Raw genomic sequence first — 27596 nt, 5'->3', positions numbered from 1 at the left:
AATGAGAGCATTGCCTATTCCTAGAGCATGGTTTACGTTCCTAGGAATTGATAGCTACTAAGTCTGATGTGTGAGAGACAGTTCTCTCCACACACTGATGTAGATTATTTCCTCTTCTGATACCGGTCATCAGAAAGCTTGATCCAGTCCACCTTGCAATGCCACTTTCCAGCTCCAAGCTGGCTCTGCCAACCAGAATGAACTCCTTTCCCAATCAACCATAGAGATTCCAAAGGAGATTAAGTCATCCAAAATCTGCACAGTGGTCTGCCTCTAGACCCTTTGTGGTCTTCAGAGTACGGCACATTCTTTAGGATCCTGTAATCCAGCATTTGTTTGACATGTCCGAGCCACCTAAGGCTTTTCTTACTAATCAATGTTCCCAAGAATGACATACCAGCATGATTTAACATTTCTATATTTTTTGCCATCTTCCATCTAATATGAATGCTGTTTAGTCTTTTGGTATATCTGGCATAAGTTGTCTATGTTTCTGAGTCATATAAAAGAGTAGGTAAAACATGTCTCATAAAGACGGATTTCACATTAGTTGACAATTTATTATTGTTCCAGGCTCAGTCTTGAAAAAGACCAAAGTTTCTGGCTGCTTTGCTGATGTTACTGCTGATCTCAGAATCAAGATTTACACAGCTGGTAACAGTAAAGTCAAGATAGCAAAATTGATGAACAACTTCCAGATGAATACCATCGAAGTTGATATCTGGAACTGGCTCTGAAGATACTTGGTGCATGATAACAGTCTTCTCCAAGCTTACTGTTAGCCCAAAGATTTTGCATGAATCAGATAACTTGATAATAAGATGTTATAGGGCATTAACACTGTGAGCCACAATGGCTACATCATCTACAAACAACAGGTCCTTTATGATGATCTTCACTATTGTACTACTCTGAATCTTGCAATATTAGCACTAGACATGTAGGAGCTTAGTTTAAGACAGACGCTCCTTCGAACATCACAGAACACATGTTGAAACAGGAATGAGAAGTGTATATTAAACAACATAGCAGCCAGTACACAACCTCCATCACTCCCCTTCACTTCGGGTTGTATATGCCAGCTGCAAAATCATCAGAGTAATTTCCCCACCATTTTTATTGAAGAACTCTCTTTTCTATCTCCTCTCTTTAAGAAAACCTTTTTTTTTTTCTCTCAGTTTTAAGCAAATGTTTGTTATATTTATTTATTTTTGGTTCTACCTCCCCTGAGGAGTTCCCATGTTTCAGTCTCTAATGATTTGAGGAATAAAGGCTTCACTCTACTTGAATGGACACGGTCTTCTTAGGTGCGCTATCACTGGAAAAGAGAAGCTTGAACCAAATATATGCAAATAGCTTCTTTCACAATGATGGGTATGAATACAAAGCACTTCTCATAATTCCCCAGTGCTGCCAGCACCTCCTCCCTGGAGGCTAGAAACTCTGACACCTTGTACCCGTCTGGTCCAGCCAGCCCATCTGCTTGCATCTTTCAATGCTCACCCTTGCTGGGCGATGCCTTGCTGTTGTAGAGCGTGTTCCCAGTGGAGGCCATGTTCAAAGGATCCCACCCGCGGGCATGTGTTAAGCTCCATGTAAACCCAAACCGCACCGCAGGCCACCAACAACAGCCTGTTGAGTAGCCCTGGGCTGCAGCTTAGGCCAGCAAGAGCAACAAAGAATAGGGAATGGGCTGCATGAGTGATTTGCGCTCTATCCTGGGGACAGATTTGCAGTGCTCAGGAGGGAAAGGAGTAGGTAGTGAAGGGCTCCAGTGCGCCAGTGTGTGAGAGGCACATGGGAGAGGAGGACAGACAGGGAGACTACTGGGCCACAGGTGGAGCCCAAGTGGGCTGCATGTGGCCTGCCACTGCCTTAGGCTCTGAAGCCAGCCAGAGCCACAAGTCACTATCTGTAGAGTGCTAGCACAAGCCCCACTAGCCCAAATCCCTTGTACTCTGGATGTCCTTAAGAAAAGAGAACCAAAGTCTTCCCTATTTTTCTTTAGATGTTTTTTGTTCTTTCTGTAGGAGTGACCCACACAAGTGGTCAGGGATGGGTATATGACCTTCGTACACACCTAATACCTTAGCAACCTGCCAGTCAATTGAAATTTAAGAGCCTCCCCTACCAGGCCCGGCCAAAGAGTGTGCGGGGTCCAAGGCAGCACGCTGAGCTGCACGGTCACACAGCTCCCCGCTGGATGAGGAGGGCTGGGAGCTGGGCAGCGTGAGGCCCTGAATGCACAGAGCCACGGGGCCCAAGGCGACCGCTTCACTCACCTTGCCCAAAGGCCAGGCCTGACCCCCCACTTGTAAATACACTAACTGACATTCTTGCTATAGTATTTATTTTCTACTAATTTTCTGACATATATCTCTTCAGTAGCTATGTTAGGGTTAATTTTCTTTTGTTTAAAGGGCATCTGTTAGATGTTGACACTAAAAAGTTTTTCCTTCACCCATTTGTCTCTGAACTTCATACAACTGCGAAGTGATCTTCATAAAACTGTGAGGTGTGTTGCAATATTCTAACAATGCTAATTATAGACCTCTTGAACATGTTGGGGTTTTGTAGTTGTTATCGCATTCTTTGCATCTGTACTCACTTTTCTGCTAGCCTGTTGGACAGTGTGTACTTAGGTTTTGAGGTGATGTGCCTGAATAATAGATCAAAGAGAATTGCCAAAATGAACCACTTGTGAATTGTGGGCCATTATCTATTATTAACTCATGTAGACTACCATGGTGAGAAAACTGTAATTTACACTGTATTATTACATTGTTGCCAAATGATAGTATGCAATAGCTCAGTTGGGGGAAAAAAAGACTAAGTCCACTAATCTGGTAATATTTTCCATGTCATGCAAATAGATCTTTGCCAATGTCTGACCAAAGGTGATCACAACTTTATTTTAGTTCTAGTGGTTCTTACACATTGCTTCCGGCCTCTGAGCCTATTGCATGTAGCAGTGTAGCTGATTTAACCCTTTTGGTCCTATTCAATATTGCTAGCTTCCAGGAAAATTTGATAGCACTGCAATCACCTATTCCAGTTCTCTGACAGTTTTCCTTCCAGACTGAATGATTCAGGTGGCTTCCAGTGCTCCATTTTTGCCAAAATTGTAGGTTTTTTTCTGACACTATGTATAAAGGGTAGCAATCAGGAGTGTTAAGTAGAGACTTCATTGCCTCACCCCAGTCACATGACATGGATCAGGATTATAAAAGGGCAGTACTCCAGTCACATGTGAGTATCCACTGATTCCGCTTGCTATAGTCACAGCTCTTACCTGTTGTCTTGGAGATGTGAGGCAGCAGCAGAGTAGGGGCAGATGGGAGACAGCCTTTCTTGCCACCATTGTATAGGCTGTCTCCCATTCAGTCACTGCAATGTTCTTCCATTCCTCTCTCCCACTGTAATCTTTGATGTTCCCTACTTCTGGAAGCTGCAACATTTCTCTCTGTGATTTCTCTCTCTCATCCCTCCCATCTGGAGTGTTTTCCTTTCTTCTCCATCTAGGGATATATTTACTTTCCTTATCTCCAGAAATCTCATTGTTTCTTCCTTTCTCCCCATATCCTTTGGTTGTTTTCCCTGTGCTTCTCCTTCCTCTCTCCCAAACTCCCCTCAGAAAAATTGCTTTCTTTGGGGCCTGGTAACACTCTAATGTTCCACTAAAACACCTCGTGCAGTGGTTCTCAATGTTCCTGAAACGGTTACAGTACAAGTAGTCTGGGAGTCTGATTTATGTTGTGTACCTCCAAGTTTCACTTCACTTAAAAACTAATACACAGTACACTATTCCTGAAAAATTGCTTACTTTCTCATTTTACCATATAAAATAAATCAATTGGCATATAAATATTGTACTTATATTCAGTGTACAATATATGAAGCAGTATAAAACAGCAGTTGTATGACATTTTTGCATTGTACTGACTTCGCTAATTTTTTTATGTAGTCTGTTGTAAAACTCGGCAAATATCCAGCTGACTTGATGTACTCCCTGGAAGAACTTTGCATACCCCTAGTGGTGCATCTACCCCTGCTTGAGACATTAGACTTGAGAAAGCAAAGAAGCAGAAAGAAGGGCAAACACAGGCAGCTACAGCAGTGGCTCCTAGTGGGAGCATGAGAGAACTGTAGGAAAAAAATCCCTTTTGGACAACCTTGTAAAGAAGGGAATTATCTCAATTTTATAAGTAGGGGAACTGAGATACTGGGGAAATAAGTGACTTGTCCAGAGCTTGGGGACAGAGTTCAGATCTAAACCCCACTGCTGTGCTTTGGCCAAAAGACCATTCTTAATTTCTGTTACCAGGTACGTATGAAAATGAGCTTCAGTGTCCATAATCACAGAAGTTTCCAAAAGGGTGCATATTGCATTTGCTGTGTTCCTTCCCTCCCCCCCCCTCCCGCCCCCCCATTTCTGTTCTTCTGTTTCAGCAGTACATGCAAAATGCAATTATTGGACAGTTTTCCATAGATCTACACTACAAATCTGAGAGCATTCTTGTGTCTTTCCCTATGTTATCCCTTATGCCTGGAACAAGCTCCCCATAAAATTCCATCAAGTAATTACAGTGTCCCCCTTCAAATTCCTGATTTAAGCTCTCCTCTCTCATGACTCTATAAATGTCTCTTACAATGATTAGGCATGTGAGATGCTGTGACTGCAGCTTTTCATGTTGTCTTGTCTTTTACTTAGATTATAAGCTCTTTAAGGCAGGGGCCATCTCTTTGTTATACAGTTGTACAGTGTTTAGCATCATGAGAAACAATAGCATTGACAAACAAACTTTCTGTTCCATTATTGAGCTTTTCTGTGTCAATGGCAAACACATGGTATGATTTTCTATTTCCATGGGAGTGTAGCTGATAGCCAGCCTGGTTGGACAAGAGGCAGCATGATTTGGTCTGGTTATTAATTCAGATAAAATTAAGTCTAATTCCAAAATACCACCAATATAGTAGTAACATGGCTGGATGGGATACTCAGCAGGTGGCAAATACCTGGGCAGCAATCAGAATCCTGGAGGATGCTCAAAAGAAGTAGCTGGTTGTTGAGCAGAAGCTGCTGTTGTTTCAGGCCCTTCTGTGGCCTCTGTAAAAATATTATGGTATTAAGCTTGCTACAAAGCAGTATCTCCTTAGAACCACAGTTATCCCAACTTCACTGTACCTCAGTGAAACTGGGGTGTTGAGGAAAGCTGAAGAGCACTAGATTGACATTTGTGATTCTTGGCTTCTTCATCAGCTGCTCCATGTTAAATGGTAGGACAAGATCAGCAATGAGGATACGAGCTCACCATCTCCATCAGCACTGGTTCAGTTTTAGTGGCTTTCTTCACATGGACAAGTGTTTAGGATGGAAGATCAATAAAATATGAAATGTGTTTACTGAGGCATGCTGCTATGCAGCCAGTGATCACATAGTTAAAAAAAGCTTTGGTAGCGTGATAAGATTGCCAGTGTCAGATGTAGACTGAACATCCAGCCAGATTGCCTTTGTGACCTAGCTAGAGATCTCTCTGGGTGGCACTCAATATTCTAGGAGGCTGCATCCATTTCGAATTTGCCATCATGATGATGGTGATAACACAATGGGATTTTGGTCAGTACTAATACTATTACTAATGATGATGTTGATGTTCTGTTAGAAAACCTGCACTTTATGGGTATGTCTAGACTACATGGCTCCGTCGACGGAACCATGTAAACTAGTTTACCCGGTTTAGGCAAAGAAGCGGGGATTTAAATAATCCCCGCTTCATTAAAATATACATGGCCGCTGCGCTGCGCTGTGCTGACGATTAGCTGATCAAGCACAGCACGGTAGTCTAGATGCGGATCGGTCAGCTGGGGAAGCCTTTGCTGACCAATCCCTTATGCCTCGTGAAATGAGGTGCACGGTCATCAGAAAGTTTTTCCCTTAGCAGCACCTGTTGGGTTGGCTGTGGAGCTTCATGGCACTCAGTATATGACCCTACCAACTCTGTGGATGTTGCATCAACACTAACCTTTTTCTCCTCCAGCTCATTACTGCCAGCTACTCTGAGAGAGCTACTCTGATTGGAATGGATGTGAAGAACAACGGGTATGAGATGGTGAGTAAACATGTTTGCTCCTCTGAGTGCTTGTTCACATCAATTACAATCAGGTAACTCTGAAACTCTACCTTGGAGGTAGGGTCATAGTCAAGGCATCATCTCTGGTGTGTTGGGTGATAGTATAGTGGGAGGTGAATGTATGCATTGAAGAAAAAATTGCTGTTTTGCAGCTCTCCTTTATGGAGATATGGGCCAGGAACACAGCTGACAATGCTTGTGCCCTTGTGGGATGTGCCCCAATAGCTGGGGCTGAGACCTGTGTGGATGTGTAACTGTCACTAGGCAGATATGAACCTGAAACCTCTTAAGCTGAATATAGGAGCCTCTACAGCTGGAGCTGGCTTGCAGCTTAGGCTGGAGAGCTCACTTGTTCTTATCTCTGGATGTAAGTGGTCTAAGTGCCACTACATGTATAGAAGTCTGTCATAACATTTTGACCTTGCTCTGTATAGTTTTTATCAGGAGCAGAGGAACCCTAGGGCTACATCTACACTGGCATGATTTTCCGAAAATGCTTTTAATGGAAAAGTTTTCCGTTAAAAGCATTTTCGGAAAAGCACGTCTAGATTGGCAGGATGCTTTTCCGCAAAAGCAGTTTTTGTGGAAAAGCGTCCGTGGCCAATCTAGACGCGCTTTTCGGCAAAAAAGCCCCGATCACCATTTTCGCGATTGGGGCTTTTTTGCGGAAAACAGTACTGTGCTGTCTACACTGGCCCTTTTGCGCAAAAGCCTTTCGGAAAAGGACTTTTGCTCGAACGGGAGCAGTATAGTATTTCCGGAAAAGCACTGACAATCTTACATGAGATCGTCAGTGCTTTTCCGGAAATTCAAGCGGCCAGTGTAGACAGCTGGCAAGTTTTTCCGCAAAAGCAGATGATTTTGCGGAAAAACTTGCCAGTCTAGACACAGCCTAGAGGTACCCTCTGGTATTAGTCTATTCACGTGGGATCCTCTGGTTTGATAGCCTCTTCCACCTGTATGCCCAAGTTGCAGGCGATTCTAGGCTGGAGGTCCTGATATGGTTGGTGATCTATCATAGGAAGTCCCAAGGCTGAGGTCTCTGTGATCGCCTTGTGGGGGAATGATGAGGAAGCTAAAGGTAGTACAGGGTCCTCTTGACTCTCAAGCTCTCCAGTGTCCTCCTTTTTGATGCCTGGGGCCTCTGGACTGGTGGTTGTGGTGGCAGGGTCAACTGTCTGGGCTGTTACTGTGGATGTTTCAGCAATGATCTGGTCTGACTGCTCCTGAGGTGGTGCTGTTTCTGATCCCCAAGGGACCAGCTGACCTTTAATGGGCTGAAGTGCTCAGGTTTTGGAGACCACCAATTGGGAGCCCCTGGAAAATGAGCCCTGAACCTCGTGACAAGTCCAAAAGGGCCATTGAAGCTGCAGTTGCTAATGTGGAGGTGATGCCACAGATGTCTCACTTCTGTGCCTATGTGATCTGTGCCCACTACTATGGGATGGAAGGAATCTGGATCCAAATCAGATGACCTTGATCTGGACAGAGATGACCACGGTGGCATCAACCTGTATTGTGCTGAGGACTGATGCTGCTGTGCTGATGCTGGAGACATACAGGCTGTGTCTACACTGGCATGAATTTCCGGAAATGCTTAAAACGGAATACTATTCCGTTTTCAGTTTTTCCGGAAAAGGAGCGTCTACATTGGCAGGCTGCTTTTCTGGAAAAGCCCTTTTTCCGGAAAAGTGTCTGTGGCCAATGTAGACGCGCTTTTCTGGAAAAGAGCCCCGATCACCATTTTCGCGATTGGGGCTTTTTTCCGGAAAAGACTACTGGGCTGTATACACTGGCCCTTTTCCGGAACAGTGTTCTGGAATAAGGACTTATGCCCAAGCGGGAGCAGAATAGTTTTTCCGGAATAGTGGCTGATTTTGTACAGTAGAGCATCGTTGCTTTTCCGGAAATTCAAGGGCCAGTGTAGACAGCTCGCAGCTTATTCCGAAAAAGCGGCTGATTTTCCGGAATAAGTGGCCCAGTGTAGACACAGCCACACTGTTGTCTAGCTGGAGCTGGGGAGCTGCGTCCGGAGTCCAGGACTGGGTGTTGGTGCCTTCGTGATGCTGAGTGTGAGTGATGCCAAGGAGAAGAGAGCCTTACTGGTGAAGTAGATAGCTGCATCATCACCGGCTTGCTTCTAGATGGCGCTGGATGTAGCGGGACTGGAGTGTTATCTCTGACCACTATAAACTAAGGGGTCACCATCTGCATTAAATCTCTGGTGGTTTCAAAAGTTTCCAAGTTGGAAGGTAACTTCTGTTGGAGGAGTTACTTGGTGCCAGACTCAACAGTTCCCTCTAGGGAACTGTAAGTCAGTGGCACCAATTTCTGCTCCTTAGGTGCCAAATGCTCTTTTGTGGATTGCCTTCAGTGTGGAGTGCACTGTGGGTATGTGTCCCCTATCAATCTTCTTGAGGCTTCTGTGGCACCAACTAGTGCTGATGGTCTTTTGTGTCTTTCCTCTGTGCTTTTGTGCTTGATCTGGACACTCAGGTTGGGGATCACTTGTTGATCCCAGCACTCCAACGTGGAAGTAAGGACTGAGAGCGGACACCATCAGAAGCTGACACAGAAATCCCCTTCTTTCTTTGACCAGAGGCAAAAAGACCTGCAGATTTTGCACCTGTCTGGTGCTTACTTCAGGCATCTGTTGAGGGTAAGGTGTAACTCGTTGGCATGGGCTTACTGCAGGTGCCACAAGATTTAAATTCTTGGCCTTGAGGCATGCCCCAGAGCTGAGGAGAGGAAAGGGAGAGGGTAAGACCCCACTCCCTAACCTTAGCATACAAACACTATTGACACACAAAAATTAAAATAGTTACTAATTGAAATGTATACTACAACCACAAAAGAAGAAAGAAAAGGGAAGAACTTGTGAGGCAAGTGAATGCAGTTCTAATTACCATCACAAGTGGTAAGAAGAAACTGAAGGTATGTCTACACTACAAAGTTAATTTGAACTAATGGACGTTAGTTCGAATTAACTTTGATAGGTGCTACACTAGCGCTCTGCTAGTTCGAACTTAATTCGAACTAGCGGAGCGCTTAGTTCGAACTAGGAAAACCTCATTTTACGAGGATTAAGCCTAGTTCGAACTTACTAGTTCGAATTAAGGGCTGTGTAGCCCCTTAATTTGAACTAGTGGGAGGCTAGCCCTCCCCAGCTTTCCCTGGAGGCCACTCTGGCCAACACCAGGGAAACTCTATTGCCCCCCTCCCGGCCCCGGACCTCTTAAAGGGGCACGGGCTGGCTACGGTGCCCGTGCCAGGTGCAAGCCTGCCAGCACCCAGCCAGCAGACCCTGCACCTGGCACGGATGAGCCACCCACCCGATGCCTCCCAGACCTCCCCCTCTTCCCAGGACCAGGCTGGCGGCTCTTGGGAGCTTGCCCGGGACCGCAAGAGGCGGGCACCCGCCTGGGCTAGTGCAGACATCGTGGACCTCGTCCACGATCTCTGCACTAGGCACAGAAAAGTGGCCGTCTAGGGCAGGAGAGCTGCCAGCCTAGCCACCCAGGAGCAGGTGTGCAAGAGAATCAAGGGGGTCCACTGAGACCCCCGACTCTGAGCCCTGAGCTTACAATGGCCGTCCTGGGTCAGACCAAAGGTCCATCTAGCCCAGTAGCCTGTCTGCCAACAGCGGCCAACCCTAGGGACCCAGGAGGGGATGGACCGAAGACAGTAACCAAGCAATTTGTCTCGTGCCATCCCTCTCCAGCCTTCCACAAACTTTGGGCAGGGACACCACTCCTACCCCCTGGCTAATAGCACTCCATGGACCCAACCTCCATCACTTTATCTCACTTCCCTTTAAACTCTGTTCTAGTTCTAGCCTTCACAGCCTCCTGCAGCAAAGAGTTCCACAGGTTGACTCTTTGCTTTGTGAAGAAGAACTTTCTGTTATTAGTTTGAAGCCTGCTACCCATTCCTTTCCTTTGGTGTCCTCTAGTCCTTCTTTATGGGAACTAATGAAGAACTTTTCTGTATGCACCCTCTCCACCCAACTCCTGCTTTTAGAGACCTCTATCCTGTCCCCCCTCCGTCTCCTCTTTTCTAAGCGGAAAAGTCCCAGTCTCTTTAGCCTCTCTTCATATGGGACCTGTTCCCAACCCCTGATCATTTTAGTTGCCCTCCCTTCTCCCAGCCTCTCTCTTCCCCTCTCCCACCTCCTTTTCCCAGTCTCCCCCACTTTTGTTCAATAAAGACAGATTCCATTTTGGAAGACACGTTATCTTTATTTTGTACATCAAGAAGAGGGGCTAGGGAAGGGTAAGTGGAAGGAGGTGAGGGAGGAATGGGGCACGAGCCCCCGATGGGGAGGACTGGGCTGGCTCTGCGGGCTTCTGGGGGTGGAAGCTCTCCTGCAGTCCCCCAATTGCCCCCTCTCCCCAGATGGCAGCCTGCGACAACTGCAGCCGGGATGATGGCCGAGTGCTGTGATGTGCCCAGTGAGGGTAGTCCGGGCACTCCAAGCCAGGACTGCTTTGCAAGCAGGGCACCCCTGAGAACTGTCTGTCCGGGGTGGGGGTCGGGACCCTTTAAGCACAGCCCTCGGCTAGCCTGAGACAGCATCTCCACGCTCTAAGTCCTCCTTTTATGCCCTGCCGGCACTGCTTCCAGCCATCCTTAAGCCCGGTTCAGGGTCCACTTAATGTAGGCATTCCAATTCGAATTAGCAAAACATTAATTCGAACTAGTTTTTTAGTCTGGATCCGTTAGTTCAAATTAGCTTAGTTCGAATTAACTAATTAACTAACTAAAAGTTAGTTCGAATTAACGTTGTAGTGTAGACATACCCAGAGGGGGTTAGGTCAGCAGGATCATATATTGAGTGCCATAAAGGTGCCATTCCAGGGGGCTCATTCCCTATCTGACTGGTGCTTTTAAGGGAAAAGCTTTCTGATGATTGTGCATGCAGCGCACACACACCTGATTGGAATTGATGTGAACAAGCACTTGTAGAATATTTTCCCTACTCTGGTAAATATAAGGGGAGAAAACTGACTGAGACCCTTTAGCATCAGAAATCTGTGAAAGAATGATTGAATTACCTTGAAACCTGCTCTGACAACAGTGTAAATGAGTGATCTGTATGAAGTGATATGCCTTGTCTAAGCTTTGGTCGCTGCTGTGATCTCTCTCATATATTTCTTTACTTGTACTTCAGGCCCATACTGTTGATTTTCATTTGTTTGTGCAGTCATAGCACCCTCTACTGCCTCTTATGCAATGTGTAAACAGACTGCAACTGAGAATAGGTGCTGAAGCAAATCAATTCTCCAACTTGTATTGACCCTTAATTCTGAAGGAACTGTTGTGTAATTTTTTTCCCTCTTAAGAACTGCTTAGATCATTTTAAAGTACCATTAAAATTATGTGCTTAGAAGAAACTTACCTTTGAGTGTGCAACTGTACACACAGAGGTTTATTCATCTCCTGAACTAAGATATTTTGCGTGGTTCTTTTCTTTGTTCATGCATTGGTGAAAAATTATTTCTTTGGTATCCATTCTGTCAGGTCAGTGAAGAGCAAAAGACAAAGTTGTCAGTTTCCCAGCTTTGTTAAAAATGTGAAGAAGCACTAGATCAAATTTCACTTCTTGTGAAGAGCCCTATCATTACAACTGAACCAGAGTAGGACTGACAGGAAATTTCCACTCTTTGGAATTTTGACCTTAGTCAAGAACTACAAGTATTATGGATGGAAAGTGCCCTTTCTCTCCACCCTAATACACTTTGTTTTCACTTAGCCATTTATTGTACAAGGCCAAGAGTCTCATCCTTTTCATAGTCTGAAGTTACATTTGCCATTCCCTGAAACCATTAACAGACATTCTCAGACATAGCCACAAAACTTGTCCATAGCTCTTCAGAGAAAGTGTCCTATCCTGCAGGACTTTATGTTCTTTAGCAGCAATTAGCATATGGGACATTTCTCAGGCCATAAGCAACTTGGAAAATCTACTCCAATTTAACTGAAAGGGAATAAGAGTTGGTTCATGATCCACCATCTCTATACTACTTTTGGTTATTCCCTTGGGGACGCACTTTATGAATATTTGTTATAAGTAACAATATAGTATTTTCCAAGAAGACTGTAATAAACATATTAATGCTTGTTTGTTGTTACAGCTATGTTGGTCTCAAGATATTAGAGAGGGTATGTCTAAACTACAAAGTTTTGTTGACAAACTTGTATTGACACCTAAAAGTCAACAAAAATTGTCAGAGGGTGTTCACACTTGCTTTCTCAGCAGATCTGGGTGTATCCTTATTAAGTGTGAACAGTGCACTGTGGGTATGTATCCCACAGAGCAGTGTTGTGGGAAGGCAGAGCTAAACCCTGTGCATCTTGTGGTTCGCTCCAAGTTCTCTCACAGCATTGTCAGCCACTGGGAGGAGCATCACAAATAGCTATATGAGCTCCCAGGCTGACTGTCAAAGCAGCACATCATCTGTCCTCCTCTCCCTGCAGCAGCCATCTGCCTGTCCTGGTGTTCTTAGTGCAGGTCAGAACAGGAGCATTCCAGTGATTTGCTGTACAGGGCATCCCCATTATAAGTCACCCTGGTATACATCCATTCTACACTAAAGTCATTGATGTTTGTAGGAAGTGCTGTGTCATAAGTCCTCCCATTCCCTGCTGTAAGTCATGCGAAACACTCCCCCCCAGTTTGCTTAAATGGAAGTCAGCCATGGGAAAAAATTCCCCGCTTTAAGTTGTTACGCTATAAGTTTTTTGTAATGTATTTTGGACTTATAGTGAGGATGGCCTGTACCTTAAACGGAGCAGCACACTTAGCTGTCAGATACTTCCCAGAGCTTGGAAATGGGTGCAATGTGTGTCTGCAGGGTAGCAGCGATCAAAACATAACCACAGCCATCAGGGCAGGCATTGTGGGATACTAGTGGAACCCAGTTCTGTCAATAAAACGAACAGCAGTGTCTACGTTGGCTCTTTGTTGACAATAAAGAGAGGGGAAAATAAAAAAGTCTCTCATAAAGGTGGAAGTTTTTGTCACCAAAACTGGATGTTTTTCCTGGCAAAAGTCACATTGCAGTCTGAACACTGTCACCAAAAGGCATTTTTGGTGACAAAACTTGGTAGTATAGACAAAGCAAGAGACAAGGTAGCTTGAAAACTTGCCTCCTTCACAAACAAATGTTGATCCATATTATTAACTCCTTGACTTTTTAAATATGAATGTCTTATGTTTTTGTCCATTCAGGAAGCTCTTGGTGAAACATTTATCTGGAGAGTTTAAACTGGAAAGGGAGATGCAGTGTGGCAGTGGAGAGCAGAGTTAGGAACAACTGCATTGTGAGTAAAGCACAGAGACAGAATTCCAAATTGGAAATGCCAAAAGTAATGGCATTCTCCAAGTTCCTTAATAAATCAAGTTCCACTCACTTGAGAAGCCAGAATGAGATGCCACCATTATTATTATTATTGGCAAGATTCCAGGATGCTGTATGAGCACACATGAACTACTGGGCTCCTCACACTGAACTGCTTATCAGTGCAAAAATCTAGCCATGAGGCTCCTTGAGCTTGGCTTAGGTCCCTTCACTGGAAGAAAAATAAGACGGGAGTAACTTGCGCATAATTTGAATGAGCACTCACTCACAATACATGATGCAGACTTCTGTAACATCATTCTTTTCCTTTCTTACATGTTTTCATCAGCAAGAAAATAGACTACAATGTTGCCATTAAAATCATTATTGGGCCTCTGAACATACATCTCATGGAAATGAAGTGGGGCAGTTCAGACTTTTCTGAGCTTTTCTTTCAGCAGGTTTGAGCACTTCATTAGTTGCACTTCACGTGCACAATCATTCTGAACATGTTCTCTGTGCCCAGAAGAGACTTCCATTCACACCCACCCTTGTCCCCCAGCTCAAGCCATGGGTTGTCGATTGAGGATAAGAAGTTCTATGTTCAATTTCCAGCTCACCACAGATTTGCTGAGTGGTGCAGCCCGAATGCCAGATCTCCTCTGTGCCTCAGCTTCCCGGTTTGTCAAATGGGAATAATGGTTCCCAACACCAAAGAAAGGTTGGGAGGCTGAATTCCCTGGATGTGTATGTGGATGCTGACAATCTCCACTTGCTTTAGTAAAGTCTATTACAAAATGTGGGAAAGAGACAATCCTTTATGTTTCAGGCTGTAACTCGCGCTCACTTTCTGGGACTCGCTTTCAGTAGGAAATGCCGGAACTGCCTACACAGCGTTTCCCGCACCAGCCTCCAGAGCATCGGGCAATGGCCCAGGACCAGCAGTCGCTGGCGCAGCGGCCAGGGCCTGACTAGGATCCTCCAGGCGGGAGGCACCCGACGGATGCTGGTGGGCCCGGGGAAAAGGCTGCAGATAAAAGGGGCCGGGGCCGACCAAGCAGCCCAGCCCGCTCCGCAGGGCGGGGGCGCTGCGGCTCCTCGCACAGCCTGGGCGGGATCCCGCCAGGGGGCGCTGGGCTCAGGATCGGCCCGGCCCCTCGCTCCACCCAGGCAGTGAGCGGGGCGGAGCTTCGCGGCCCCGCCCCGCGCTCTATGAGGCGCGCTCGCAGCGGCCCTTCCGCTTCCGGGGGCAGGATGGTGCTGCTGGAGAGCGAGCAGGTGAGCGCTGCCCGCGGGCGCTCGGGGGCCTCCTGGAAGCCCCGCCCGGGGCGGGGAAGGTGCCCGGCTCCGAGCCCCGGGGCGGCAGGCGAAGAAGAGCTGCTCGGGGCGCCCTCTCCCCCACTTACGTGGCTGCTTTCCCCTGGCATTGCGCGCAGCAGGGACTAATGGGGTCGGCCTGAGTGTCTGCCTGTCCTTGGCCAGTAAATCGCTGGCCTGGTTGATTTGTGCGGACACTCAAAATCCAGCCGAACAGCAGCCAGTGTTCTTCGTTGACTTCAGAAACATGTAACACAAGGGCTTACACTGGTGTAACCTAGGCAGATTATTTGTCTAGGTTGTTGAGAAGCATTGGGTTGTAAAAATGCTACTTTAGTGAAACATCTGCCATTAATTACATTGAGAATGGTAGCAAATATTGCCAAACATAAAATTGTCCTGTCTTTTGCTCCTCCTGCTCTGTAGCTCTTAACCAAAGATGGGTCTCTTCTTTCATTTGTAGTTCTTGACAGAACTAACAAGGCTTTTTCAAAAATGCAGAACCTCAGGGAGTGTTTACATAACACTGAAAAAATGTAAGTATCTCTGCCTCTATATTGGATTAAAGCAATACTGTCAGTTTATATTAAAGTTCTCCTGTTCCTAAATTGTTATAATTTAATGAGTTAAAAAAATCCACTTGTTCCTACTTATGTTTTTTGAATACTGCAAATAGAGAGAGAAAAGTCAAGTTAGTTTCACTTCAGAGCTTTAGTGATGCAGTGTTTGAAATTTAAACATTGCAGGTAAATGTTGAACAGCTCTCATAACTTTAAAAATAGGTATTTTGGAAATTTTATTCTCAGATTTTTAAATGCTAGAGAGGAGTTGAACAGGGTCAGCAAAATAGCTCAACAGAATAGCTGTTTCTGAATGCATTTCATATGCTGCATAATTTCAGGGTATAACTTGTGCAGAAAAATATTTGATATGGTATCTTCGAATTCAAACTGCTTTAAAAGGTAGTTAAACACAGTTTGGTAAGGTGGTGATTGCCCTCTTTTTGATGCACTGAGATTTTAGAAAAATGTATCTTTTAATAACTGGATAAACAGATTAAGACATGCTTTTGGTTTTTAACACAGATGATGGTCGAACAAAACCCATTCCACGTAAGGGCCACGTGGAAGGTTTTGAGCCAGCGGACAATAAATGTCTTCTGAGAGCAACGGATGGAAAGAAGAAGATTAGTACAGTGGTAAGTAGCAAATCTGGTCAGAGAGAGCTTGCAGACTCATTTGTTCCTGAAATAATTGCATCATTTAGGCTGAAGGCTGACTTAAAATTCCAGACAATTTTATGAGTTAATGTGGTGGATAAATCATCTGTGTCAGGAATGAGAACAGTCACAGTTTGGGTATATGAAGATAATATGGGTATTTCAATGCTAGAGATACAGGCAGTCCCCGACTTACACGGATCCGACTTATGTCGGATCCGCAATTACGAACGGGGCTGCCCCAGAGTACACGGACTGCGGGACTTCGCGGTCCTGCCGCCTGGGTACTCTGGGGCTTTGCTCTGCGTCTCCCTGGTCTGCAGACCAGGAAGACGCAGAGCAAAGCCGCGGGGGGGGGGGGGGGGGGGGCTCGGGCAGCGAGGCACCCCAGGCGCGCCTGGACTGCCCCGCCGCCGGCGGCTTCCCCGCGCTTTGCAAAGCCGCGGGGGGGGGGGGGGGGCGGGGCTCGGGCAGCGAGGCACCCCAGGCGCGCCTGGACTGCCCCGCCGCCGCCGGCTTCCCCGCGCTTTGCAAAGCCGCGGGGGGGGGGGCTCGGGCAGCGAGGCACCCCAGGCGCGCCTGGACTGCCCCGCCGCCGGCTTCCCCGTGCTTTGCAAAGCCGAGGGGGGGGCTCGGGCAGCGGGGTACCCCAGGCGCGCCTGGGCTGCTCCGCTGCCGGCGTCCTCAGTGGCGCTCCCCATCTCCCTGGTCTGCTGGTCTCCAGCAGACCAGGGAGACGGGGAGCAAAGCCGCGGAGGACCCAGGCGGCGGGACCGCGGTGCATCTCGGTCCGACGCCCGAGTCTTCCTGGTCTGCTGGGGTGGAGGGGGGGGGGCGCAGCTAGTACGCCCCCCCGAGCAGACTAGGCTTTTCTCCGGACGCCTGTGGCAGAGCAGCTGGGATGCTGCCGGTTGATCCCGCAGCGCCGCTCTGGGCGCTACTGGTGCAACCCAGCAGCACCCCAGCTGCTCTGCCCCAGGCATCCCCAAGTCAGCTTCTGCTGAGACTGACCAGCGCTGACTACAGGAAGCCTGAGGCAGAGTTGCTCTGCCCCGGGCTTCCTGGAATCAGCTGCTGATCAGTTTCAGCAGCAGCTGACTTGGGGACGCTTGGGGTTCTTAAGTTGATTCTGTATGCAAGTCAGAACTGGCGGTCAGTTTCAACAGCGGCTGAATCTGGACGCCAGATCCGACTTACATACAGATTCAACTTAAGAACAACCCTACAGTCCCTATCTTGTACGTAACCCGGGGACTGCCTGTATATGGAGTTCAGTTGTTCCTGTGAGAGATGGAATTTACCAAGAGAGAACTTGATTGGATGTCTCACATGCATGAAAAGGAATCTGAAGAGAGTACGTTATGTTGAAAAACTAGCCAGGATGATTTTGTGAGTAATACACAAACAGAAGTGGAATAAGCAAACAAAGAATTGGCTTGACACTTTACTTTGAAGATTGTGTAGATAGATTTGGGGACATAATACTATCTTATGGATTGGTGACTTTTAAGGTGGTGATGGTGGTGGTTGAGAGAATAGTACTCCAAATACTAGATCTGTTACCAAGAGTACGTTCCTGAGATCCCTTTCACACATGGTCTCCATACATGTCTCTTCATGAGATTGAATGTGATAACCTGAAGCTGTTTGATCAAGTGAAGCACAGCTTGGTGGGACCTGGTGCTTAATACACTTTTGCCTGTCAGTTAAAAGTTTTAGTCCTAGGATTAAATGTTTCCAGTATTTCATGCTTAACACCCTAACTTGTTTTTCACAGGTAAGCTCAAAGGAAGTAAATAAATTCCAGATGGTAAGTTTCCTGTGTTCTCTCTTCTTCCCTTTTTGTTTTTCTGTATTGTAAGGAGAAGTATTCAGTAATTTAAAAAAGTCATGGAAAGCTACAAATAATTGTTCCAACTCTAAATGGGTAGGTTGATTATGTACTTCAGTTTGTTGAAAGCCTCTCCTATAACTTGAAGAGTAGCTCCATATCCTGGTATGTAGGTGTATCTCCATTACATGAAATTCCCTGGAACAGGGGTGGACAAAAGGGTCTCTGTGGGCTGGATCTGGCCTTTAGAGGCCCTGCTGCTCTCCTGCCCCCACGACAATTAGGGTCTGGGGGCAGGGGAGTGCAAGAAACCTTCTCCACTCCTTGTGAAGCCTCCTCCTGCTCTGCCAGGCACTGTAGTGCTTTGAAGGGCTGGGTTTTGCTTATGGGGATAGGGGAAGAAGGGGTGGTGAGAGTAAGAGGCTTTGGACCCTCCCCCAGGCCCTAATTGGCCTAGGGACAGGAGTAAGGGAGGTCTCCTCCCATGCCAGGGCATGGGCACCTTGGGGAAACTTGTGGTGGGGGCAAAGGCACTCCCTCACCCCCAGACCAATCATTGTCTAGGGGTGAGGAATCCAGAAATATCAGCCCTGCCCCTTCCTGTGCGGCCCAGTGCTAGTTCAAAAATTTTCAGAGTGAACCATGGCAAAAAAATATTGCCCACCCCTGCTCTAGAGCATCTTTTGTATCACTCCTGATGAATAAAGGAACTATGTGGAAATATAGGTTATCTAAAATGGAGATTTTTTTAAACTTATTTTTGACATCAGTGCCTCATAGTATTTGGTCTATATTAAAAAGGTGCTTATTTCATAATTTCAGGCCTATTCCAACCTGTTGAGAGCTAACATGGATGGCCTGAAGAAGAAAGACAAGAAAAGCAAAAATAAGAAAAGTAAAGCAACACAGTGATGGAAGAGAATCTTTCTATCACTGCAAGACTTGCATTCTAGCCTTCAAAGTCCATTTCATCCTGAGTCACCACTTTCTTTTGGCTGTAGAATACCAATATGTGAACAATACTTTCACTTAATTAAAATGAAAATAAAAGGTGGCTTCTGTAGATTGTTGGGCAGGAATACTCACTGGATTACAATGAAACCTCTTCGCTCTCAGTTGCAATGTTCTTTGCCCTTGTGATCACCCACTGTATCCCCAAAACTGTTTACACTGACCATCATTGTGTAACAAAGTAAATATAGATCTGAAGTGGTAGTAAATTAAAGCCTAAATCTGTAGATGGGCCCAATGTAAACTAAGTAAGGAAGTTAAAATGAGTGGGGATATTGATTTTTTTCTATTAATTTAGCTTCTAGCTGTGGTTTGAGGCTATAGGTCACTATGATCCATAAAGCCCTAGTGCTTCAATGCAGTGACTCTTTAGTAAGTGTCTCCTTTTTATGAATGTGGTCAGGGCTTTGGTGTTTCTTTCTTTGAATAGTTTTATTGTAAATATTAATAGTAACTCTTCCTGGGTTAGTATGAACAAGTGTTGTTAAAAGTTATTACCTGTTTCTCATAAGTGTACTTAGTTAAAATGACTGCTGTAATTTTACTGGTCTTAGATCTGATCATATATTTGCACGTTTGCAGAGAGGATCGAAATAAAAGTACTGTACTTGTTGAAAATCAGTCATAGGTACATAGGGCCTTTCCTCAACTGTGTAGTCAAGCCAAATGTACTTTTCCTAGGGTCAAAAAATGCTCAGAACAGGGAGAACTGATGGACTTTTTAGGGGGTAGGACTTTCTCCCTCCTAAAGGGCAAACTTTTTCCAGGATTAAGCTGTATCCTTAATATAGACATTGGAAAAAAAATGGCCTTTTTTCAAAAAAATTTCGTGTCTAGTCTGCCGCCACGTTCTTTCAAAATTAAATCGAAAATGTGGCTTTTTTTTCAACTGCAGTAAACCTCATTTTAGGAGGAAGAATGCCTTTTTTTGAAAGTGCTATTTTAAAAAAAGGCATTCTTGAATGCAAACATGACTTTTTCAAAAGAACATCCAGACTGCTTGGGTGCTATTTCAAAAAAGCAGCTCGCTTTTTCGAAAGAAGTGGTTTCACTCTTTCAAAAGGCTTTTGCGAAAGAATCCTGTAGTCTAGGCCTACCCACAGATTTTAATTTTCTTACTGGATCACTTTTAGTACCTCAAACTTTGCAGCAGGCAGGTGGAAATTTGAGAACAGCGGTGTGCTGTCCTGGAGAAATTTCATTCAACCATGATTTTAAGCCTTTTAAAAAAAAAAATCAATTTGCATATGCTTAGAGGCACGTTAGCAAAGTTTCCTAAATATCTGTACTGGATATGCTCTGGCCTAAGACTTTCCCTGAAATTGTGCCTCAGTGCAGCCAGATATAAATGCTGAGAAAACATGTCACAAAAGCCATATGATTGAAGAGTAGAAAGGGTGGGTCTGTTACCATTAGAAAACTCCCCTACAAATGCAAAATCTACTTGTTACTTTTAAAAATCATTACAGTATAAATTAATGCTTTTCTTACTGTACTTAAGCTGTTGGGACACAAGGGTGTTTATTTTCAAAGCAACTCTGTCCTCCATTTAAAAAAGATTTATTTGTGTTAAATTCAGTTCTGCTGTTTCCTGCTGCTGGCTTACATGAGAAATGAATAAGTGATAAGAGGATTGTAAGACTTCTTATTTTAAGATCACAGCTTAGTAAGAGCATTCATTAGGGTTTTCATTCCATGTACTAATAATTAATGTCCTTCATATTTGAAAACTATTGGCTACTCAGTTTGTTTCTTTGAAAAAAATATTTTAAGTTATGTAGGTTGTACCTCCCATAACTGGGACTCTCTTGTGCAGCAACAGTTGTGGTACAGCAGGACCACATAGGGAGAGAGAGTCTGGTTGTGGGGCAGAAGCATGGCATGGGGTCCAGTGACTCAGCCAGGAGCTTCATGTTGGGGAGGGTGGTACAAGGTGGAGTTCTGGCCCCAGCTGCTGGGTAGTAGCAAGGGGGCAAGCAGCAGCTGCAAAGCACCTGTGGCATTCCATCCATGATTACAGTGGCTGGGCTGAAGTCCTAAAAGGAGGCAGTGTTCAGCACCGGCCATGAAGGGAGGGACCTCCCCTGCTCTGGCAAATCCCCTCATTTGGGACTGCTCAGATGGCGAGGGTGCTAGACTAGGGAGGTCCAACCTATAATACTATTCAGTAGCTTGTAGCATTAAGTGAGTAAGGCTGTAGTAGTAAGGCAGCTGTAAGCTCTAGACATTTTGGAACAGCACTGCAGTTCTCTTGGTGATTGTTTCACTGGCCCATTTTTTCCTTGTAAACATTGATATGATGAAGTTTACAGAGACACATTGTACCTTACACTTGTAATCTATCTGTGCATTAAGAAACATGACCATTTAACATTTATTTTGAGCTTTTTAAATGCCAATATTTTACATATATATATAAAAATACAAAGCATGAAGCAGGACACTAAAAAAATAAAGGCAGTAAGTGCCAGTTTGTCACATCTTATTGAAATTCCATAAAGTATATATAATCCATATCAAAAGTTAATGTGCAACAATTGTTTCACATGTGATTAATGGTTTTGGTTCCAGATTATGTATCTTGGCAACAATCACATGCTGTTTAAGCATCCCACCGAGAGATACCTCTTTAAAACAGAATTTTATAGTAGTCCTCTCGATAAGAGTACAGAATAAGCAAAGGAATTCTGTAAAAGAAAAAGGACAAGTTAGAATTTACCCTCAAGAGAGCAGAATAATTATTGTAGTGCTATTCTAAGCCTTCTAAACATTTCTGGAACCAGGATCATTCAAAGGCTATTAATTTACATTAAGTGAAAAAATCTTACTGTACATGATTAGTAAATCCTGCTGCAAATGCAACCTTATTCTTAACTTATGCTATGTCCACTTATTTTTGAAATAATCCAGTTAATGGTACTTTTCTACAATGCTGTTCAGGGACTAAGATCTCACTGTAAAAGCTTTTCCTAAAGTTTATCTTAAATTACTCAATTTCAGACCTTTCTCCATATCTCTTTTTGCTATCCTAAATAACCATTATCTCCATCCCTTAATGTTTCCAGATGAGCAAGACTTTGAATTCTAGAACATAGAATTATTTAGTTTTCTTCCACTAGGCAGAAGGATGGGATAGAGATTTAACTTAGACCACAAAGGGCTATCTAAGGTAAGAGAAGATGTATCACTTCAAAGAACACTGTCTCTTGAAAGCTGTGCTGAATATTTGTGAAAGTGTTAATGTGCGAAACACTTGAACTTGAGGGGTAGGTTAGGACTGAAAACGAGTAGTTTAAACACTATTACATTGGCTTTCAATAGTGACTTAAGTGCTGAAGAATCAAGTTAGAAGCACCTCCGTACTCAAATTTAATACATTACATTTTCTTTTCCAATAAGACACTGCCTCAAATTTAGTTTTTTCTTCTTGGATAAAGTAGAAGTTAAGTGCAAGTGTAATATAAACTAACAAAAGTTGAGAAGATCCTCTTGAAGGCTACTAAAGGACAATGTGCACTTACTGAATTCTATTAGTCAGAGCTCTGTAAGCTTTAAATGCAATTGTTTTATAAAGTGTTTGCTATCTCCAGTATTGAAAGGTACTATTACTAGAAAAACAAATTCTAGTCTCATTTAATGGCTGACCAAAGTTAACTGAACACCACTCATGCTGGAGGGGGAAAGAGTCATTCTCAACAATACACAAAAAGTCAGATACAAACTTTGAATGAAATGGTCAATGAAAAATTAAACCAGATTTTGATTTTTTTTTTGTTCTAAATTATTTTCTTTATCTACAAATGTATTTTCTGCATTTGTATTTAGGGTATTTTAAAGTAGTTTTTACTATGTCTGTGGAAAGAGTTTATTTAAAAGGTTCTTAAGAGTCTTTTCAGCTATGCCAGATATACCCACAGTTTCCACCAAAATCAGAGGGAGCCCTGGATATTCAACAGTTCTGAAGTCCAAGTCTGTGTATGTCAGAATCAGAAGGGAAATTCTACACAGCTGACAAGAGAATAAAAGGTTCCCAGCTATGAGAATCCCATCTGTAACTAGTTATGCTGCCAAAAGACAAATGTGTAAACTACCTGAAGAGGAAAATCGAATGATTAAATGTGGGCTAATATTTCCCTGTCAAGAATTTACAATTCATTGTCACTTATAGTTGTATAAACTATGGTGTTTAGATTAATTTTATAACCATAAAAATGAGGACCGGAACACCAATCTTGTGTAAAATAATTTTAGGAAATATCTTTGGGGTGAGTGGAGTAAGGCACTTTTCAAGAGGGTGCATTCTTTGCCTTTCTCTGGAAAAAAAATTACAGCAGCCTAATTACCAGAGTGCAAATGTGTAAAGCAGCTCAATTGTTGCATTACTTTCAATGGTTTAATAAATACATTTACCTCTTTTCTATTTTGATATTGTAAATTTCATCACAAATAGTTTTCAGGTATCTCTGCTTTGGCAATCGTGACATCAGTTGTCTCTCGGTTGCGTAAAAGGCTTGTTCATCATCATACTATAAGGGAAAAAACAAGCAATTTTTTTTGGTATTCATTATTAAAGAAAAATGGGGTCACTGAAGGGAGAGATCGCTTTTTTGAAGATCATGCAGACAGACTAGCAATACTCTAGTTCCTCACCCCCCAAAGAACTAGTTTATTGAAACAAAATGCACAAAACTGCATGTACAACTTGCATGTGTTAGAGCAGAGATCTCTATACAGAGGCTGATGATGATTAGCTTCTCCTCTCCTACATTATGACAGTAGCATCATGGTGGCAAGGGTGAAGTAGCTCACTCACACTTGCTATACAGAATTATCATTATTGTAGAAACATTTTCATCCTCCTTTCCCACCCATTTTTTCACAGTTACACATTATTTGATACCTTCTGCCATATGAGGAGTTTTTTCCCTTCTGAACGGATATAAATGCAAAATAAAAAATTCTTCATATGAACACAATTTTGATGTTTCTTTGATTTCTAATATTTTGGAGACTTAATGCAATTTTGTGTAGCCAATTTAACATTTCTATGAGCATCTTTACTTAAACATTACTTGATTTCATGGTATGTATTTTACACACATATTTTAACAAAATAAGTTCCTGCAGTACTCTAGTATATAAACACAAGAATTATTTACAATTCTCTAGGCACGTCAGCAGGTGGCACTATAGTATCAATACCTATACCAGAATTTGATCTGAGGAAGTGGGTCTGGCCCACGAAAGCTCATCATCTAATAAACCATCTTGTTAGTCTTTAAAGTGCTACATTGTCCTGCATTTTGCTTCAACTATACCAGAACATAATTTAGGTTTAGGCTCACATATAGGGTCCCACTAAATTCATGACCATGAAAAATGTGTAACAGACCATGTAATCTGGTCTTTTTTGTGCTTTTACCCTATATTATACATATTTCATGAGGAGGGGGAGACCGATGTTTCTCAAACTGGGGATTTTTTTGGGGGAGAGGGGCACATGCTACTTTCAGAGCTAGGTTGCTAGAGTGTGGCAGGTTCTGACAGAGCCAGGCTTTGGGAGGCAGCACTGCTCTGTTCACATTCAGCAGAGTATCTTCATAAAGACTTAACACCTCTTCTTCATTTTAAATGAAAGCAGAAATTCTGCAAAAATTGTTGGTTAAGGACCCTACCTCCTCAAGGGGAAATTTCCTAAATGGATTTTTCAGGCCATTTCTAAACCCTTTGTGTATACAGGCAGTCCCCGACTTTCTGTAGTTACGAACGGGGCTCCCCCGGAGGTGACGGACTGCGGGACCTCGCGGTCCTGCCGCCCATGTACTCCGGGGCTTTCTCCGCGTCTCCCTGGTCTGCATACCAGGGAGACGCGGAGCAAAGCCGCGGGGGGGGGGGGGCTTGGGCAGCACCTGGGCTGCCTTGCTGCCCGAGCCCCCCCCCGCAGCTTTGCAAAGCCTCGGGGAAGCCGGCAGCGGGACAGCCGGAGCGCCCCACGGCTGTCCCGCTGCTGGCGTCCTCAGAGGCTTTGCTCCCCGTCTCCCTGGCAGACCAGGGAGACGGGGAGCAAAGCCGCGGAGGACCCAGGTGGCAGGACTGCGGTGCGTCTTGGTCCGCCGCCCGCGTCTTCCTGGTCTGCTGGGGTGGGGGGGGAGGGGGCGCAGCTAGTACGCCCCCCTTCTCCCCCAGCACCCCAGCTGCTCTGCCCCAGGCGTCCCCAAGTCAGCTTCTGCTGAAACTGACCAGCGCTGACTACAGGAAGCCCGAGGCAGAGTTGCTCTGCCCCGGGCTTCCTGGCATCAGCTGCTGATCAGTTTCAGCAGCAGCTGACTTGGGGACGCCTGGGGTTCTTAAGTTGATTCTGTATGTAAGTCAGAACTGGCGGTCAGTTTCAACAGCGGCTGAATCTGGACACTAGTTCCGACTTACATACAGATTCAACTTAAGAACAAACCTACAGTCCCTATCTTGTACGTAACCCGGGGACTGCCTGTATACAGAGTTTTTTAAACTCTTTAAAAGAAAAACTGAGTGAGAATTTTACCACTGATTTTATTAAGGATAGGATTTCACCCCCTTAACTTTAAACCTTTGAAATAAATTACATACACACTACTTATTGCTTACCTCCAGCGATAAGAAGTGGGTTATAGTTTCTTTTGACAGGTCTACCTGGAACAATAGCAGGACAAAGAGGTCAATATCAAGGAATGGAATGTCCCATAGTTTAACAAGTGCAGGTTGAACCTCCCTAGTCAGGCATTCTTGGGACCTAACCAGTCCCAAACCAGGGAATTTGCTGGACCAGGGGAGGTCAATGCCAATCTCTCTTCTCCTGGTGGCTGGCTCAGCTCTTGCTCCCAACTGCTAGCCCGGGGGTAAGCAATAATTTTTTATGGGAAGACAATCCAAGATTTTGGAAAGTGGTCGAGGGCTGCACTCTTCCATGATATTAATGGAGGAGATGCAGGGATGGAGCTTGAGTGCAGAAGGGAGCCTGGGGTAAGGGATTGGGGTCGAGGAAGAAGAATAGGATCTGGGAGGGAGTTTGGGTGAAGGAGAAGGTTGTGACCTAGGACAATGCACTCGCCAACTACGCATTAGATGATTTAAAGTAACTAATTCAGAGAAGTGGCCGAGTGGACAAATAAGAGGCTGCAGATTTCTGACCACTGAGAGCTCTTGTATATATGGATTCAGGAAGGGGGCAGAGGGTTTGGGTATGTGCAGTAGGGGAGCAGGAAGGGGTGACAGAGGGTTGGGGAAAGGTGGGGCAAATAAAGATGAGCCAGAGGGGAGGGAGGCATAGTGCTTCGTGTGCTGTTATTCAAACAGGCCAATGGGATTGTGCTGGGGGTAGGGGCAGCACCGGAAGCCTTCCCTCTCCCCTCCAGCTTCACAGTTTTGAAAGAGAAACGGCCCAGCAGCCGCTTATCTGAGCAGCATGTGGGTAGGACGCGGCACGCAGGGAGTCTGCTGGGGCTCCCCACAGCATCCACAGGGATGGATCCCGTGACTTGGCAGGCTGGATTTGGCCTGCGGGACATATTTTGGCCACGATTGCACTAGCCCCTGGACTGCTGTGGCTCTGTTCTTCCCGGGTCCAGCAACACTCCTGGTTCCAGCCTGCTGATTTTTTCCCGGATGTGCTCCAGCCCCGAAACACCCATGGAGTTCCTGATAATTCTGAACCAGAGAAGTCCAGATTACAGAGGTTCAACCTGCAAAAGTAACTTTTTTTTCCAGTTCTGTCATCATTTAGGACGTGAAAATCTCAGTACACAAAAAAAGGTCAAAATTTAATCTCTGATTTAAAATTATGCAAACACATTTGGACTACCAAATTTTACACGCTTTCAAAGGCAAGTTATATTGGACAGAGCTCATTTGTGTACAGGAAAGGTCTTTCCTGTATTTCAGAAAAGATAAACGTGCTTATTTCTAAAGGGCAAATGGGAAAACTCATGTTTCAGCTCTTTAGAAGAAAGTGATGAGAGGCAATCCAGAAAATAACATTTAAAAATGTGTTTTATACTGATAAAATAACAGCAAACTTCAACAGCAACTGTACACCTAGGGAAAAGTAGTTAAAATATAAATATTTTGCTATATGCAATGGTGTCAATTCACACAAAAGGAAACACTTCTCAGTATATTAGCTAAATATTCTGTGGGTTTTATTTTACAACACATTTCTAAATTTGGTTAGAATTGCCATTTCTAAAGTTTAAGATTACCAGTGGTGACAGCTATCTTGCTAGCTAAAATTAATAACTCTAGTGTTAGCCTGTCTAATGAACAAGCATTTCCCATTTTGCAGACTTACAGCTAAAATTTCAATCTCATTTGTTTTCTGTTGCAGATTAGTTATGAACATCTGGAGTCTTGTTTGTACCTAAAAATTAAAATTAAATAGTGGGTAAAAGTAGTATACAAACTTCCATTACACTGAAGTTGAGAACCTCTTTTAGTTTCAGAAAACATAACATTTACACTTTTATAATAAACTTTGATACAACAGTAGTGAGTATAGTGGTAGGAAAGATGATATTATAACTAATGAGGTTAAGAAAAATTCACATACGATTGTGAATTTCTTTCTAGAGTCAAAGCTAAGCTGTTTATGGGTGCTAGTGGAGGCCACTGTTCGCAAAGGTAAGAGAAAACCACTTGAATCAGATTGGCAGCAAAATCACAGATGGCAGTCCTGGAATGCACTGTACCTTCTCTGCAGTTCAGAAAAGATGGCT

The 27596-nt window shown here is 44.4% G+C and overlaps 2 protein-coding genes across 5 annotated transcripts in view; one reads left to right on the top strand and one right to left on the bottom strand.

The window, feature by feature from the left end:
• Positions 1–14617: 14617 nt before the first annotated feature.
• Positions 14618–18901, top strand: SRP14 (signal recognition particle 14). Its single transcript, XM_075927080.1, has 5 exons — positions 14618–14749; positions 15252–15324; positions 15874–15986; positions 17785–17817; positions 18661–18901. Exons 1-5 carry the CDS (start codon positions 14684–14686, stop codon positions 18748–18750), a joined length of 375 nt encoding a protein of 124 aa, XP_075783195.1. The 5' UTR covers positions 14618–14683; the 3' UTR covers positions 18751–18901.
• Positions 18902–21187: 2286 nt separating this feature from the next.
• The window catches only part of EIF2AK4 (eukaryotic translation initiation factor 2 alpha kinase 4), a 90074-nt gene continuing 83665 nt past the window's right edge, over positions 21188–27596 (bottom strand). For all 4 annotated transcript variants that reach the window (XM_075927079.1, XM_075927078.1, XM_006128641.4 and 1 more), the window contains 4 exons: positions 27173–27241; positions 25474–25518; positions 23260–23375; positions 21188–21536 (listed from right to left, as the gene is read on the bottom strand). In XM_075927079.1, the coding sequence (XP_075783194.1) occupies positions 21479–21536; positions 23260–23375; positions 25474–25518; positions 27173–27241 (288 nt within the window). In that variant the 3' untranslated portion in view covers positions 21188–21478. The remainder of the gene's footprint in view (positions 21537–23259; positions 23376–25473; positions 25519–27172; positions 27242–27596) is intronic.

Source organism: Pelodiscus sinensis, chromosome 4, assembly GCF_049634645.1.
Source record: "Pelodiscus sinensis isolate JC-2024 chromosome 4, ASM4963464v1, whole genome shotgun sequence".
In the NCBI taxonomy this organism is placed as follows: Eukaryota; Metazoa; Chordata; order Testudines; family Trionychidae; genus Pelodiscus; species Pelodiscus sinensis.
Note: the sequence above shows the minus strand (reverse complement) of the source record. Positions and strands in the feature narration are given on the sequence as shown.